The 19,353-nt window shown below is 32.6% G+C and overlaps 1 protein-coding gene across 1 annotated transcript in view; it reads left to right on the top strand.

Annotated features, from left to right (window-relative positions):
* Positions 1 to 1,104: 1,104 nt before the first annotated feature.
* LOC132747583 (E3 ubiquitin-protein ligase TRAIP-like) overlaps positions 1,105 to 19,353 on the top strand; it is a 29,347-nt gene continuing 11,098 nt past the window's right edge. Inside the window, exons 1-5 of the mRNA XM_060737003.1 lie at positions 1,105 to 2,527; positions 5,305 to 5,362; positions 5,747 to 5,868; positions 6,871 to 6,955; positions 8,208 to 8,463. Coding sequence (XP_060592986.1) covers positions 5,312 to 5,362; positions 5,747 to 5,868; positions 6,871 to 6,955; positions 8,208 to 8,463 — 514 coding nt within the window. The 5' untranslated portion in view covers positions 1,105 to 2,527; positions 5,305 to 5,311. The remainder of the gene's footprint in view (positions 2,528 to 5,304; positions 5,363 to 5,746; positions 5,869 to 6,870; positions 6,956 to 8,207; positions 8,464 to 19,353) is intronic.

The raw sequence follows: 19,353 nt of genomic DNA, 5'->3' as shown, positions 1-19,353 counted from the left end.
TTTTTTGGTGCAACGGAATTTTTTTAAAAAAAAAGCGTTTGTCCAAGAAATAAAATGTTTGTCCTAAATAGTAATTTGAAGAATTAAATAATTGAATTAGTTTATTAAACGTATGTTGTTTTTTTAATGTGGAATTAAATTTTGTTTTGAAAGATTATATGAAAATGGACTTTTACGCGGCGCAACAGAAATATGCATGTATTTAAGCACAACGTATGTTTTTCCTTTAAAGGACGCGTCCTGAATTACAACTTTGAAAATGGAATTGAACAAACATATTGAATGTAGCATCATATTGAAAGTCTTTTCTTTAAATTAAATAACAAATTCTGAAAATAATTGTTAGAAGAATTACAACCTTGGAAACATGGACTTATTTTCGGCGTAAAATATCGTTCTGCACAAAGGAGATTTTCTTCTTTTAGGGTGCTTAATAGAGTCCAGTTATAGCAACGAAATCAAATAGAATGCAGTATCGTAATGGAAGGAAAAGGATTAATGACTAAGTGGTTTAGGTATTTTTTCTCAACAAATGTAAATTTGAACACAACTTTGTTCACGGCCATGTTTCCACAGTACCCGTTATTACCAGGAAACAGATATGAGAAGTCAAATATGTAGGATAACTTATAACTTAAATTCTTTCATAAGAAGTGTCAGTTTTTTTAAGCTGTGTATAAATCATAAATAAAAGATGGCACCGCGACACATGATTCTCAAAAATGGTGGAAATTTCTATGTCAAATTAAATATTATTAATGTTATAATCAATAAACACCCGCGCCAAACACGTGCACGATATGTAGCTAATTGCTAACGATTTCTGCGTATTTGATTGCTGGCTCCATTTGTTAATATCATAATTTTGCTTTTGATTAAATGTACAATGTATACACAACATTTTTTACAAAATTACACTTTAATAAATGAAAGTGGGTGAATTCGTTGCCGCAATTGAGATCATGGACCATGTAATTAAAAATCTTCTTTTTTTGCAAAATATCCCTGTTGTGCGAACGAATTTTCCGATTTGAAATTTGCTTTTTTACATATTATTATAGTAGTAGTAGTAGTAGTAAACTTAAACTAAACAATTATATGAAAATATAATCTCCGATGCACTGAAAATGTGCCCATTTCGCCGTCATGTAAATATTATTTAGATTTATTCTATTTTCAACAATAAAGGAAAGTAAATCATTTTTAAAGGCTATTATTTATTATTCTCAAGTTGTATTACTTACATCACGATTTTAAGTTATCTTTAAACATTATACCCGTTATACAAATCTTTATTTTCCGTTGCGCAGAAATTATGTCCATTAATTTGACCGTTCATTTAGAATCTGATATATTCACTACCTAAATCAAATTAAACATATATAATATATGTTAAAAATATAACCAATACCAACAGAGTTATGAAAAGTATGACAACAATACAATGAATGCTGCGGTATAGATGGATACCGAAAATAAGCTAATTTCGCGAAAATAAGATCGCCGCTACTATGAATGGAATCCGGGTCAGCTCGGCCCTAAAACGTACTCGGCCCCCGAGTCAGCTCGGCCCTATTCCAACTCGACACGGGTCAACTCGGCCCACTTTTCAATTATTAATATTTAGGTTTGTGTTAACACTACTTATTGTAATTATTGTAATTATTTATAATACACGGATTGACAGTTTCGAACTAGCAGCAGACAAGCTTTTCTTATCAGTAGAATTGCGAGTAAAGATAAACGATTCTGTTCTGTTCTTTATTACTTTAACTAGATAATGCACAGACAAGGTCTTTCTATTTGATAGAAGAGAAAAAAAAACGTATGACACGTGTAAATAAATTTCGGCAACAATCAATGCGCTTATACGGAAGATTTAATTAGAAGCTTAAGATATTAAGTAAACACGTTTTTGTTTCATTTTTTTAAATATTACTTTACAAACACATTTTATTAGAATTTAGATCTATATTAATTTTATCGAATCTGCAAGACAGATAAATAACTTTTTTTTCTAAATATACTTTATTTCAGAAGAAGTACAATGTATAATTATATAATAATAAGATATTTCTTATTATTCATTTACCTTAACAACATGCAAAGCAAAGTTAATATGTTATATATATTTTTGTAAAGTGGCCCTATTTGACCCGTGCCGAGTTGACCCGTGCCGAGTTGGTATAGGGCCGAGTTGACTCTTTTCCTATGAATGCTGGTAATAAAAACTTGATTTTAGTTCGTATCTAGTTCTGTATCTTCAAAAAATGACTTTATTCCTCACATACTTATGCAAAGTCAAAAAATGCATTGCTAACGTACAAATTTATTATTTTTTGCACCCATTGTGCTCGTTGCGCCAAAATATCTCCATTATGTATTTTAGTAGTACCAATCGACGAGGTGTTCCGAGTGCAAAGAATACTCTTCACAAATAAAACAAAAAATATCACGGTAAATCAAGGCGCTGATTACAAATGTGTAAAATGATTTGATAGCGCATTTTTACAGATTTGTGGAACACGTATGTATTTTATAAGCAGTGAGACAGATATTTCTATTGACCTTTAATTTCGAACAAATTGCGCTGTTAGCTAAAAGGCACTGAAATTAAATAGATTATTCGCCACATAATTACTCGCTCCAGTTTTAGTTGGAGAATAAATTATTTCAGTAGCTATAGTGGAACCCCGATAAACACTTTCAGAACTAGCTGACGACAGGCTATTCTTATCAGTAGTATTTCGAGTAAAGATAAAAGGTGGCGTATCTCCCAGTATAAATCGTATGTAAAATGGTCTGACCATAGGTGTTCGGTGCTTTGATTAGTCACTGCCCCCGGGCCCCCCTCACCCACTCTACAACCCTTTTACCTCTCAAAACCATGTAAAATTTAGCATTTTTAATTTGAAACATGTTTTAATATTTGGTACATGCTTTTAATTCAATTACTTTCATTTCCCAAAAAATAAAAAATTGATATAGATCTAGATAATCTATATATTTAGCAAAAGTTTTTTCCAGTACTCCTCTTAATATGAACTCCATAACTCAAAGATTTTTTCACCAATTTTCAATATCTTGGTACCAAATGATAGGGAATTGATTACTCTTAAAGGAAATAGTTCAAATACAGCTGTCATTGCAATCATTTCAAGTTATAAGAAGATATGTAATCTCAAAGTCACCGCAAGCGTAACTCGACAGAGACGTGACCGCTCGTTTTTTTTCAAAATTACCCGACTAAACGGCAGTTTATTGGAAATGAATGAATATTTTTTGAAATGCGCATATATATATGATCAAATTATATTATTATTTGTAATGACTGTTCAATCAAAACATCATATAAAGTTATAACAAACCGTTTTTCCTATTTGCCAAATTCTCCAATCAGAAATGAAAGTACACATGTATAAACGGATGCATTCGTATGGGGTATTTTCATTGGTCGTGTGAAAAACCTTTGACCAATAAAAATACTCTGTACAAAAAAAAAAGAGGAGATCACTCTGCAGGACCATTACTTGGATTACGATTTTGAATTTGACATATCGGGAAAACGGTTTGTAAATGTAAATGCTATAACAGAAGGATCAAAATAAATTATTTACAATAAGGATTCAGGGAAGTTTTATTTCTTTTAAATAAGATGTGATTTATGAGTATCTAGATATCTAGATGGATACAACAGGGTTTCAGGCTTCCAAAGATCTGGAAACATAGTGGTCCATCAAAAGCATTAATCACAACAAAATTACATGAAAATTGCAGACTCAGTTTGATTGTGTCTGTACATTAGGGATAATGATTAAATGCAACATCTCTCATGGCCCCTTGCACGGGCCTGAGCGTTACTCAATTCTCAACACTTAATAGTGCTGGCATCAATGATCCCAAAATACCAGAAAATTATAACAACACTGAAGTGAAGTAAGGGGCAACTTTTTACGGCTGCCACACATCACTTGACACCAGCTGTTCTGAAGTATAAAAATCTATAAACATAGTGATTCCTCGAAAGCATTAATCATAACAAAATTACAGTTGTCATTGAGTCTGTACATGAGGGGTAATGATTAAGTGCAACACCCCACATGCCCCCTAGCCTAAAATCCATATTTTATTATCCTAACCCTAACCCACAAACCCTAACCAATAACACTAACCCTTATCCGTAACCCAAAAAGTAATTTGATTTTGAGTTGTTTTTAGGTAAGGAAGTGGCTAGTCATACCAGTCCTTAGGACCAGCCAAAGTTCTAGTTGTACGGAATCACCAGGACACACTAGCGGTACAGCACTTTTCACAGTAATATGAAAATCAAAAATGCATGTGTTATTTCATGTCTTTAAATGAGGATTTTAAATAAACCAAGAAAACATCGTATGGCTTCGTATGAATCGTCCTGTTTGCCACTGTCAGGGATTTACCGAACACTTGATCCTGTGTCATATACGCATAAAATGCCATCCTGTACGCACAAAAAAATAAATCCTGCGTACACATGAACGCAGAAAAATTGTCTAAAGTACCGGTAACTGTAATTTTCATATTTTAAAATAAATTCTTAGTACCATGGGCACACAAAAATTGTTTGTCATATTTTACATACTGGTTGGTCATAACTAATAGATGACCCCTATTGATTTTGGGGTCATTAGGGCAGAGGTCAAGGTCACTGAGGTTTTAAATGTCAAAATGGTTTCCGCTTATTATCTAGAAAACTATTTATCACAAAGTCTTCATATTTCACATATTGATTGTTCATAACTATTAGATAACCTCTATTGATTTTAGGGTAACTATGTATAAGATCAAGGTCACAGGGGCCTTAAATGTCAGAATGGTACAAAGTCTTCATGTTTCACATATTGATTGGTCATAACAAGTAGATGTCCGCGAATGATATTGGGATCACTGTGTCAAAGGTCACAGGAGCCTTAAATGTCGGAATGGTTTTTGTCATTATCATGAAAACTATTTATCACAAAGTCTTCATATTTCACATGTTTATAAGTCACAATGGGGTCACTAGTTCAAAGGTCAAGGTCTTTATATTTCATATATTGATTGGTTATAACTAGTAGGTCATTATTTTTCTTTTTTCTATAACTGAACAATTCCATGTACCCATATATGGTAAGTTACAAATTACCTTATGTGTCGTTCAACATTTCTTGTTATATTTAATTTGATAAAAATGTGTTTAATTATAAATAAGAAGTATCTCCAATCCATACAGCAAATAAGTATGTAGATTATCATATATCATAATAATTTGTGTTTATTTATTTTTAGACACACAATGCGGGCACAATGTATCATTTGTCAGGAACTGTTTGAGAATGATGATCAGGTATAGATATAAAGGTGTCAGTTGTGGGGTCAATGTCACTGTTACTAAAAATAGAAAAATGGCTTCCAGACAATAACTAGAAATTTACTAAGGATGATATTGTAGAGGTAGTTTATGTACATATTTTTAATTTATAAGGTCAGAAGTTTTAAAAGACAAATGCCTTCAGACCATGTTTTCATGACTATCAACAAAGCATTTTGTAGATTTTAACCAAGCTTTAGCCTTTACTGAAATTATTTACAGATGGACTTAATAGTTATACAATGTGATAATGATTTTTGATATATATTATATAATTAAAATATTTAAGTTTTGACATGTTATACAGATTGCATGTAATATAATGTATACATAGTTGATATTTGAGGTATTTGTTTGCAGGTGATATCGGCAATTAGTTGTGGTCATACATTTCATAATCATTGTTTGAACCAGTGGTTAGAGAATGGTAGGACGTGCCCTAGCTGTCGTGTACAGGTTGATAAGAGAAAGATCATCGAAAGGTATTATTAATAACAACACTATATAACAGTAATGAATATGGTAATTTAGTTGTGACAGATCTATTGATAAAGGATATATGGTAATTTAGTGGTGACAGATCTATTTGTTAAGTATATGGTAAGTTAGTGATGATAGATCACTAACAGAACAGGGAGAACCCCCCCCCCCCACACACACACAGAACTTATTTTCTAAATTTTGACAACCTCATTTATGTTTGCAAGTTCAGACTTAGTAGCATTTTTGTGACCCATTGCAAAAGACAACTGCTCTGACACACCTTGTGCTCTAGCATACTAGGTTTCTAACATACTAGGTAAACTGCTGACCTGTTAATGTACCTCTGTTTAGCATAACAAGGTCAGTTAGTCCATCCTAGCTGATTCTCCACACCATAAGAGACCCACCCTGCAGCATTCAGGCTCAACAGAATTTCCAGCATGAAACCTTTGCCCAGGTGTTCTCCAGAGTCTGGCCTGTCTGTCAGTCAAGTCTAGGGAAATCTAGACTTATCAGTGAAGAGAACATGTCTCCAGTTTTGTCTGGTCCACCTAACATTCCTGGTGGTCATGATGAGTAAATGGAATTCTTAAACAAGGTCTTCTTGATTGCAGATTACCCTCTTTTAACCTTCTGTAATTCTATCATCTATCTACCATCTGCATTGCTGTTGCAAACCGTCCATGAGGGGCCTGAATAATCAAGAATAATCTTGAGCTGATGTCGTCACCTATTGTCTGCCTCTGCCATGCCCACATAAAAAATTGTCTGCTCCCACATCAGGAAAATGAGGGGCTCCCACATCAGGAAAATGAGGGAATCATGCTTTCATGACCATGTGGCAAACTCTACTCAAGAAAATATCTAGCAATTAGGTTGGAGGCCACCTCAAAACATTGCTAGTGTAATTGTAAACTAGAGCCTAATTTTAAAAAGTTCAATATTGTGTAATAAATGTTTCAAGTCATTTGATGATACATGTATCTATATTATACTTACAGATTATATTTTGATGCACCTGAAGATAATGACGGTGTTGTAGATGATGGAAAACTGCAAAATGAGATAGACAGACTTAAATTAGAGGTAAATGATTTATTGATTGAAATGAGATAAACAGAATTGTGTTGGAGTTGAAATATATATATTGTTTAAAATGAGATAAACATACTTATGCTGGAGGTAAATTGTATTATTTTAAATGTGATAAACATAGTATTACTTATGTTGGAGGTAAATCATATTGTTTCAAATGAGATAAACAGACTTAAATTGGAGGTAAATAATATAATAATTGAAATGAGATAAACAGAATTGCGTTGGAGTTAAAATATATATATCGTTTAAAATGAGATAAACATTTTTATGCTGGAGGTAAATTGTATTGTTTTAAATGTGATAAACATACTTATGTTGGAGGTAAATTATATTGTTTCAAATGTGATAAACATACTAATGTTGGAGGTAAATTATATTGTTTCAAATGTGATAAACATACTTATGTTGGAGGTAAATTATATTGTTTTAATTGCGATAAACATACTTATGTTGGAGGTAAATTATATTGTTTCAAATGAGATAAACATACTTATGTTGGAGGTAAATTATATTGTTTCAAATGAGATAAACATACTTATGTTGGAGGTAAATTATATTGTTTCAAATGTGATAAACATACTTATGTTGGAGGTGAATTATATTGTTTCAAATGAGATAAACATACTTATGTTGGAGGTAAATTATATTGTTTTAAATGAGATAAACAGACTTATGTTGAGGTAAATATTATTTAGTTTAAGATAAGATAGATAAACTTACAATGGAGGTAAGTATTGTGTAAGTAACCTTTTATATAGTTAAGATAGTCAGACATAAACTTTAGGTAAATATAGTGCTGTATACTTCAAAATGAGCTAGACAGACTTACACTTGCAATCATTTATAAATACATGTATATAACAAGAAAATACAAGACATTTTTCTGGTCGGAATTATAAATTGAAGTCTTGAAAATTAGACAGGCATAAACTGGAAATAGATTGTAAATATAAAATGATAAATTGAATTTCGGTGCAGTTATAAGGTAACCTATATGCACTTGTGCATTTTATTATGTGAATTTTGGTGCTTTTATGCAGGTAAATTGTTTAAATAGGATAAATTGATTGTTTTTATGTGATAAATAAAGGTACATTTATTAGGTGTATTATGACATAGTTGTGAAGAGAAAAAACCTGATGCATTTATATTAAATTTGGTACATTTAATACGTAAATTGTAATGAAAATTTATCAATTCACTTATGGTGTTTTTCATTAAGTAAACTATGTTATAACAGGTTAGAAAACGAGACAAAGAAAAAAATGATATAGTGAAGGAAAAGGGGAAACAAGATGATAGGATTGAGGAGCTACAGAAAGCCAGAGATAGAATGTCTAAACTGCTTAAAGAGGAACAGACTAAAGTCAGTGCTCATCTGAAGACGTTGAAGTATTATGAGAGCCAACAGAAATCATTGGATCTGGAACGACAGGAGTACCGTAAAATCAAACAGAAATTAGTGACACTACAGAGCCTTGAAGTCCTGCTTAATGGTTTGATTTTATTATTTTTTATTGACTTTTCATGTGTACACATTCTGATCAAAATTTTCAGGTTGTTTTTGGTTGTGAATCCAGCTTGGCTGCTGTTAGTGGATAGGTACTTGTATGGTTTTTACCCGAACAAGCGTAACTTTACACCAGGTTAATGGACTACCTAGTCATCTATACGTCTTTTAGAAAATTTAAATATTTTTCAAACCAATAGAAAGCTATTACACTTGGCAGAGATGTTGACCATATTGAGATGATATGCAGAGCGCAGGTTTGACCTTCCTCATGTCAAGGTCACAATCAAAATGTATGAATTTCAAAATTTCTTGTCTGCTGGTTATCTTTTGAACCAATTTAAACTTTTTGGCAGAAATGTTATGCAAAATGCATGTTAAGATTTCCTTACATCAAAATGTGTTTTAAACTAGGATAACCAGGGATTAGATATTTGGCATGTAGCATTGTAGGCTTTGCTTAATGTGTCAGACAAAAGTTATATTAATGATGACCTTGAACAAAGTTTGTCCTGCCCTGGAGGTCACTTGCTTCATGTAGACTTATGTATATGAAAACACATCAGATATTTTTTGTGGAAAAAATTCAATGCCTAGAGCTTAGATATTTGGCACGAGCATTTATTGTTTGATAGACCTCTTCAAAAGTTTTATGAAACATTCACCTGGGGGAAATGCCCTCACCATGGTGGTCATTTAGTAGCATAAGAATAAGTAAGATTAACCATTTTTCAGACATGTTTCATGTATGGGTGTCTTCTCTAATTGAAAGATTATTGTAGATTTTGGGATTTTTACATTGAAGTACATTTTTTGTACTAACTGACTACTGCTGTTCATTTCAACTTACCTACAAAACACATTGTCCCATTAAGAGCACCTGGCATACCAGTTTGGATGTCCACCTTGCCATAAAATTGAAAATGCATATCATTGGAATTAATACTTTCATACACTGCACAAATTCCAATGTCTAAGATATTGTTAACCATTATATCTGCGGTGTCTGAATAGATGTTATCTGTAACTTGGCAAATCAGGGTTTTTCACCCCCCAGCTAATCCATAGTTACAAACAAACTTTTACTGTTATAGCTTCACGGTGCGTTTACCATCACAATTGATTAGTCAACCTGTTGAGCTTATTTTCAAAGCTGTAACTGTCAAAAGTTTGTATGTACCCACAGTTAAGCTTGGAAATACCTAAAATATTCTTAAGTCTATTAAAGTGTGCACCTGTTGTACATGCAGTACTGTTTTCTAAGTGTAATCAAACCTTAATTAAGTGTGCAATTGTCAGGGATTGATTGTAAACAAGAGTGTGTTTGTTTCTAGACCATAAAATAGTGAATGTTTGATATTTGACTCTCAAATTTTATACTTGACCTGTCAGACATTTGCAAATTTTAACTTGCATGATAAATAAGCCTTCTTACTATTGTAAATTTTTAACTCCTGTGTTTACTCACTTCATCTGTGTTTGCTTGTCACTGCTACAAATTTACTTGAATGATCAACAAGTAAAATAAACAAATAAGCAGATTTTTTCAAATGGTTTTGCATGCTTTCCACACCTTTGGCTACCTTAAAGGTCTAAATAACTTGTTAACTGTACTTGTCTGAACAAATTATTTAAAAAAGTGACCACTTTTTTGGGGCCATCCCCCTTCCAAAAGATACATCAGGCCATCCTTAAAAAAATGTTTGTTTGCAGTAACGCGACCGACTCAAAAAATTTGCCCCTACTCAAAAACTTTTTCATGGTCTGGATAAAAAAAATTTTTTTTTGAATCAGAAAATTATGCCTTGTGCTTTGTTTTCGTTCTTTTAAAGGTTAATAGAAGAAATAAAATGTAGGTCTTATTAAATTAGAATTCAGTTATCAATTTATTAATTGTTACCAGATTATCAAAGCATATATTGTCCAGCATTTTGAAATTCCATGTTAATTTGGGAGTACAGCTCAATAAAAAAAAAAAAAAATCGACCTACCTACCCACCTTGAAAATTTTGGGTCGGGTTACTGCAAACAAACATTTTTTTAAGGATGGCCTCAGGGGGTTGCCAGAAGGGGGATGTGCCCCCTTCTGTTTCGGGGGTTTGAAGGGGGCGGTAGTCCCCCTCATTACCAAGAAAATTTTGGACTTTTGAGAGGCTAAAAATGACCCCAGGTCGATCATAAGGTATCGTGTAACCGCTGAAAAGCCTTTGACTCTATCTCAATCCATTGAGATGTTGCAGCACTTTGAAATCAATTTTGATGGAAAAAATCAACGCAAAATAGTGATTTTTGGCAATTTGCCACAGTAACAGGAAATTTAAGGCTGAGCATGTTGTTACAAAGGCAATGGTCCAGTCAACATATGTGCCAAGTTTGATTAGTATTGAAGGAGTTTTTATAGTTTTATCGCAACTTGAACTTGTAACGGTAGACTTTTCAATGAAATCAGCCATTTTCACAAAACGCTCATGTGGTAATTGGTTAAATATATTTGTGATAGGTGAAAAATACAATTTATGGGGGAAGTCGTGACCCATATGAGTGTTATAATGAGCTTTTTGTTATATTAGGGCACATTATACAGTTGGATTAAAAAAAGAACAATTGTGTTTATGTAAGCAATAAAATGGATTTATCCTAAAAAAAAGGGAGAGCAGAGTCAATATTAAATTTTATAGAGTTAATTGCACCGACAAATTTTGTGTTGGTGTAATTGGGAAATTACTGAAGTGTTTCATACTTACAGGCTCTTGGAATGGGTGTGAGACACAATCCTGGAAATAATCTTACCATACATGTAGCACATGTTTGCATTAATATGTGGTATTTTTAGCAATACCTTCTGTGTTGCAATACCATGCAGTATATTTAGTGAAAGCCATATATGTAGTATGGGTTGCAATGCCGTATGTTACATTTAGCGATAGTAGAAAACCTGTATAGAATTGGAGATGTTTTCATGGTGGTTTTCTTAGTCAGTTTCTATAATAAATCTAATACACTTAATGTGACTCAAGGCCTTTAACTCCTGCCGTCTTATTACAGTCAATAAAGTTTTAAGTTGTTGCCCTTTATTTAATGATGAATCCATATACCATTATTCTTTAATTCACAAGCTTATTTAAACCTGAAAATACCTACTTGTATGTAAAATCCTTTACATACTACACAAGTTATTTCCCCTGAGTGTATAAATACTGTGTAACATTTCTATTGATGAATGAATTATAGAATTCTTGGTGGTGGGAGGAATTTTATAATATTGTGTTATTAAGTTTATATATGCATCTGAGTGCCTGAGATATATATTAATATTAAAATGAAAAAAAGAGTTGCTAGTCCTTCCATGAGAAGATAAATTCTTGTAAATGATTTATCATAAATTCATGTAAATTATTTATACCTGTGACGCATTATTAACTTTTACTTAAAGTTCAATTAACCACTAGGAAGACAAAAATTCAAGAATTATATTTCATAACGCAGCAAGCATATCCCCAAATCAAGTTGAAAAGTACTTGGAGCATTTTCATGTAGGGAGGTGTCTCGTAAAAAGGTCAGCAAAAATACCAACAGTTATATGTGAGCTTACCGGAGGGAAATAAAAATGTTCACAATTCTTAGTTTGAGTATTTAAAGAATAGAGAGAAACTTACCCTGTCATATTGGTGCCACAGTCACACTTCGGTAAAGTTTTTGCGTGCAAGTTGATATCTTCAAAACTACTGACGGGAATTAATTGAAACTTTACACACTTGATCTTTGTGATTATCTTACATGATGGGCACAGGTACCATAACTCTGAGTTACCTTTTTCACAGAGTTATGCCCCTTTTCTTTTTGTCAGGCACTGAGAATAGTTGAGCATGCTATCTGTGCAGAATTTGACAGACGATAAATGACATGCAATCTAGGATTGGGTCTACTTGTAAGTGATGACTTTTATATGAAATATAAAATTATGTCACTATTTTAATTATATATATGATATCTTTGTACTAGGACTTTTTTACTGCCAAAACTCTTGAGTTGCCAGTTAACAGTGAGGTTGAGGTCCATAGGAGGTGATCTAGCTCAAAAAAAAAGAAAAAATTTGTAAGCTAGATGGTGAATTTTGAATAATAAAGGCTATTCATTGTATTTTGTCTTAATGATGAATAATAATAAGAGCAATAATATAACTTGTTTGAAAAGTACAGTGATTTTTTCCCAGTTTTCAAAACAACCTGTGGCTGTCTGAAGGGGAAAATATAGTGCAATAAATCAGAAAAGGGGTAAACCTGAAATCAAATTCCATCAAATGAAAATGGAATTTACCCACACACCCACACATTTTACAGTTTTATGAATTTTTTTTTATATCAATTCAATTTAACATGCATGGTACATAGCAGAGGCTATCTATAGAGATAGCTTTCAGTCTTTGAGCAAATATAAGTCAGATGCTGTTAAGTCATGGTTCTGGTAAGGAAGAGCACGAGGCATTTTAGGGAAGAATATTAGCATTTTTAGGGGAAAATATACCTATTCTGGGCTAGGGGAAACAGCCTTTATTCGGCTGTAAAATACAGCGAAAAAAATCACTGAAGTATTATCAAGAATTTAACATTATCAAGAATTTAACAATTTTAAAATCAGTTAAAATCATGCTTTTATTATAATATCATTGAATGGGAAAATATTTAAATTTGAAAATCTTGGGTAAAAATTCATATTTCACAGTAGGAAATAAATATATCTTGAATAATATTTTGATCCGATTCCCCCCCCCCCCCCCCCCCCGGCATAAGTCCATTTTCAGTGACAGCTCTTGTTTTGTAACATAATCAGAAATGTCTGTAGAAAAGAATAAATGATCAAACTGAAATAATTGTCAATAAAAATGATATGCAGTTCAAAAAAAAAAATTAAAAAAAAACCCCAAAAAAATGGGATAAAGCAAAAAAATTTAATCAAGTAATTAAAACTATCAGCTTTAATTTTACTATATCTTTGCTGTAATTATTATGACCAAAAAAACAACAACAAAAAACAAAATAAATAACAAAATACAACATATATGGACATTAATCTTGTCTTTAAAGATCTCTACTGAGCATTAGATTAGATATGAGTGACTTTAAGGCAGGGTTGTACTGTTCTTGGGTGGTTTTTTTTCCTGCTTTTGGTTCTTGCTAAGGAGGAAGATAATAATTATGTAAATGATTAATTCATGCTTATAATTAGATTGTAATGAAGAATCTTTAATTAAAATCTAATGAGGCCACATAATGACAAAAAAATCATTTATTTCCTTTAATAACTTGTACATGTATTATAGGGGCTGAAATTAAATTAATATGAATTTCAGATAAAAAAATATACATATGTATGTATATAGAAACAAAAACTAAAAAAGCCATTTATAAACATATTAGGATAATGATGAATATTAAGAAAATTTTCTGAAAACATGTTTTTAAACACTGGATTATTTCTTAGTTGATATTAGATCAATCTCTTTGTCACCAAACTTTCACAGACTTTTTGACTTTTAATGCTCTAACAACAGATTTCAAAATCAGGTTTGGTGATCAGGAGTGTAGAATTTATTTACTTGTCAGCTGGTTGTCGCAACTTTGAATCCAACATAGGGTGCCTTTTTCTTTTTCTTTTGCACCCTTATGTTACAAATTAGAAATGTTCATTAGAAACTGTATTTTAATTTACTTTGAAATATAATGATTTAATCAAAGAACTGAAGGCACTGATGTTGTTTGATACCTAAAAGTGGTCAGTCCAAACTTGTGTACCTGTAATATATATATCATAACATTGTGAAATAGGTAATTTGCATATTTTATGTAAGGCCATGCCAAATTAATATACGAAGTAGGAAAACTGGCATGATATGTGATAATGATTATAAGTGATGATGATTTTGCATAAAACCTAAAAAAAGATTTTTGCCGACCACATGGGAGGGGGCATTTAAATTGTTCTTGTCTATCTATGTGTCCGTTCCAAAATGTTGTGTCACATGTAACATAAAAGTGCATGAGCTAGCGTTAAGAGATTATACAGAATATTGATTAGCATGTGAAGTTGTGTACCTTGGCTATGCTTGTGGTTTAATTCAGTTTTGTTAGTGTTATTGACCTTTACTTAGTAAAATTTTCAGTTTTCAACTTGTGTCGCATGTAACTTAAAAAATATTTGACCTTTACAGGATTGCTGGTCAACATGACTGTGTAGTTATACACCTTGGGTTTGCCTGAGGATCTATTCAGAATTTTTTTAGAATTATTGCCCTTGAGGACTTATTAAAAAATTTGCAACTTACAACTTGTATTTAACTCAAAAAGTATATGACCAGGAGTAATGAAACTTTACAGGAATGTTGGTCAACATGTGTAGTTATACATCTTTGGTTTTGCTTGTTGATTTGTAAAAATTGATAGATTTTGAGCACCTTGACTAGCATAACAAATCACTTCTCGTCAAGAAACTTAGTACAAATAAAACATATCAGTTCGACATACATGATGACCATAAGCACACACAATGTATGAAATGCAAGGTTCAGGACCCTTGCTCAAAGGTCAAGGTATAAACAAGAGGTGGATCTTAACTTTAAGTCTTGTCTTAATTAAGAGTCCTGCAGGATGTCTGGTCCATATCTCCTGATGGTAATTTCAACAAAAAGTTTTTACTTAGAAGATGATGAAAATTTTGGTCTTTCATCATACAGTTTCTTGCAGTTTTGCAAAACCACCATGTGTCTGACAAACCTTTAAGCTCATAATCCTGGTATAAACAGGTATAAAGTTCACCATTCATTAATGATTGTTTTTTTTTTTTGTGTATACCATATTAAGATGTTTAATTAAATCACGCAAATGCATGTTAACATGATAAAGAAGTACATTGCATGTTAATAATGAAAATTTGTTATTGAATATTAGAATGAAAAAAAATGTATTATTACTGTAATATTACTTTGAAATCAGTTTCTTACTGTTTAATATTTATTAAATTAAATTTCTGTTAAGATATTTTCATGTTTTAAGATGGAGTAATATCTGAGTAAAACAAGCATGAATTTACTGTCAAACCTATAATTCTGTGACATTCCTAAAGTTACTGTCATAGCCATATTGCTGCATTTATATTTACCAAACTTTGTTGCTATGGGCTTCTATTAACTGTGTTTTGCTATGGGCATGTATTTTTCAGCCAATTCTCCTTTGTTAAATGCTCAAATTTACTGCCAAATCTCTGTTACAATGGGCTTGTATTTACTGCCAAACATGTATTAACTACCAATCTTATGTTTCTATGGGCTTGTATTTACTGCCAAACATGTATTAACTACCAATCTTATGTTTCTATAGGCTTGTATTTACTGCCAAACCTCTTATGTTAAAATAGACTTAAAATTTCTGTCACACCTTTGTTGATACAGACTTGGACAGTGATCTGCTGAGGACGCGATTTTGTGCCATATACCCCAGAAAAAAAATGAGAATGGCGCAGGAAAATCAGCAGCATATGGCCAAGGGCGCATCTAAAATCTGTGCCAGATTTATATGAAAACAAAACTGTCTGCTGGGTTATTTAGTCATCCAGTCAAAACTGGTAACAACAGCAACACGTGACCCATTCCCCTGTAATTGCGAATATTCTTGAGTTTATCCATTCCCCTATTCTAAGCTTTTGTTCACCTTATCTACTTACCGCATTTCTTCTCATAATCCCTTTCCCACACAGATACTCATTTCTACTACCGTAAATTTCATCCAACAAAACAAACTAACAAAAAAATTATACAACTACTTAATATTTAAAATGATTATTGGTAACTGAAAAAAAAAGAGTTGCTATTTTTAGAAAAGCTGTAAGTTACAGTATAATCTGACAGGTGTACAACTTGATTTCCCCTTAAGGTCACTCAAGTTCACGCAAGCTTTGGCTGATGAAGTCAGGGACTGTGTTCAGGGCGAAGTCTGGGGAAAACTTCGCTGTAGATATTTTCACTTCGCCCTTTATGATCTTAAAAGCGAAATTCTAGTGGCCCTAAAATCTCTATGAAAGGCCTGACATGTATATTTCACCACTGGATAAAACTGCCTGGGGCAGATTTAATTGTGTAATTTGACGTAATTAGCACACGCACTGAAGCGTGGCCACAGCAACATTTGGAATTCACACTTGGAAATCCACATTGCTAAAAAAAGCGCATTGATTATACGGTAAATTAAAGCTGTGAAAGACCCTGAAATGAATGCAGCAGATAATAAAAAGCTAGCTAATTGATAATTAAGTTACCTTAAACGTATATTTGTGTCTTATTTACAATATACCCTGTACGTTTTGTTTGATTTACAATTTTCCCTACATGTCCTGTTTGATTTACAATTTCACCTATATGTCCTGTTTGGTCTACCGATTTACCTCTCTTCCGTTTAAGCGATTATCCGAATTTACAGACAGTTTCCATCAATTTCCTTACTTAATCACGTGTCAATAACTTCATTACAAAGGATTAAAATATATTTCTATTGCATTATATCAAAATATTTTATGAAGGGGATGAAAAACTAGCAATAATTTTATTAAGCAATTATAGTAGATATCAAGGCAAGCTAAGTGTAATTTTCACACCTTCGCAGATCATACGTTTCTCCCAATAATCAAGCGAGATTACTACTATCAGTTTGGTGTTGTTTACACCTGCAAGATGTGTGATTATTTGTTATTTTGAATGTAGGTGTGACATTTGGCAAAATCTGTTCGGATCCGAGAGGTTAATTATAGAGTAAAATAAGAATAAAAATTGAAGAAATCATCCAGAATTTGGAGTAGACAGGTTCCGGATCCAAAAGGTTTTTTACTATTGAAAATAGAGCAAATAAAATCAGGATTGGACACTTCATTCGGATAAGAAAGAATTCTGGATAAGAAGGGTTAGGATTAGCAAGGCTCCACTGTACCTTTAAATGTCTAATAATTTCTACAAAACTAATTGATGGATGATCACCAAACTTTGTCTGTAGCATTCTTAGGTACGCTTTTATCAAATTTGCTCATATTAATTTGATTGGCCCCTTTTAGTATCCACTAAAGCCATAAATAGAAAAACCTTTGAACATCATTTCCTACTTAAATAATTAATAGATGATCACCAAACTTTGTAGCATTATTAGATAGTTCTTTTTAGTTTGCTCATATTAATTAGATTGGCTCAAATTTAATATCAGAAAATGTTGACAATGGATAATTTCCAACACTAAAAAGCAATTGTTTCTGGTGAGCGACTCAGGGCCATCATGGCCCTTTTGTTTAATTGTTGGTTATCTTCTCTGTTAAAAACTGAATCATAAGTGAACCACTTGTCATAAAATATGATTTAAGTTCCATTACAAAGGAAATTCAATTATGAGGCCCACATGGAAGATCGGGAAACCGAATGTGTAAGCCTCATTAAATAGTCGTAACTTACTTACTTACTTACTATCTACAATTTTTTACCAGTCATTTAGGTCAATGTTTACTTATTTTCCCAAAGCTCATACTTTGGTCAAAATGGCCCATCATTTTCAGACCAAATGGGCCCAGGGCCAAGTACTTTCAAATTCTCGGCAGATCTCTGTTTGAGATTCTGTAAGATCCAACATGCTGGAAGCTTGGATTTACTGTCAAAGAAATGAGATTCTGAAAGATCCATGTTGCTGGAAGCTTGGATTTACTGTCAAAGAAATGAGAGATTTACTGTCAAAGAAATGAGATTCTGTAAGATCCATGTTGCTGGAAGCTTGGATTTACTGTCAAAGAAATGAGATTCTGTAAGATCCATGTTGCTGGAAGCTTGAATTTACTGTCAAAGAAATGAGATTCTGTAAGATCCATGTTGCTGGAAGCTTGGATTTATTGTCAAATAAATGAGATTCTGAAAGATCCATGTTGCTGGAAGCTTGGATTTACTGTCAAAGAAATGAGATTCTGAAAGATCCATGTTGCTGGAAGCTTGGATTTACTGTCAAAGAAATGAGATTCTGTAAGATCCATGTTGCTGGAAGCTTGGATTTACTGTCAAAGAAATGAGATTCTGTAAGATCCTTGTTGCTGGAAGCTTGGATTTACTGTCAAAGAAATGTAAATATAGGTTTGGCTTTTTCTGTCAAATCTCTGTAATTAATATGAAATTAGGCAAAGCCTATGAACGGGGAAGTCGTTAAAAAAATCCTTTCATTCTTTCCGTTTTAAAGGTGTCATTCGATATTACATACACCGCTTCCGTTTTCACTCGGAACACTCGACGATTATTACTAATCCGAAAAGTTGAGATTTGTTCCGTTATCGGACTACCCCGCCTATTATCATTGACATACATTGTAAATGGCGGCGCCCGACTAGAACTGACACTGAAAATTTCATTGATAGGTATAGAATTCTATATATTTCTTAATTGTTTTTTATTTGATTTTCTTTTAAATATTCACGTGTAGTCTACAGCCGGGCAAGCCAAAGCCCGGACCCGCTTCGCGGGCCCGGTCTTTGACTTCCCCGTATTAACAGATAGCTTCGTAAAATTAACAAATGATTGTATTTTCTTCACCAGTCCTGTTCTTGTATAACTTCCAAGACTACCCTAATGCCCCTATTTTCACCATCCTCACTTGGTCTTCTCCCCCCACCTCCAACAGTCTTGTCCATGTTGATAGTTTGACTGTATTAAGATGTGATTGCAACATTTGAAGGAAATATGAAGGTAAAAAAAAACAGAAAGAAAAGCACTTAAAGAAGATTCTTTGCTTTATTATTTGCCATTACTGTTTTATCCGTTTTGCTTTATTATTTGCCATTACTGTTTTATAAACGGATATTCAAGATTTTA

This window comes from Ruditapes philippinarum, unplaced genomic scaffold (assembly GCF_026571515.1).
Source record: "Ruditapes philippinarum isolate M1 unplaced genomic scaffold, ASM2657151v2 ctg4346_1_1_1_1, whole genome shotgun sequence".
NCBI classification, from domain to species: Eukaryota; Metazoa; Mollusca; class Bivalvia; order Venerida; family Veneridae; genus Ruditapes; species Ruditapes philippinarum.
Note: the sequence above shows the minus strand (reverse complement) of the source record. Positions and strands in the feature narration are given on the sequence as shown.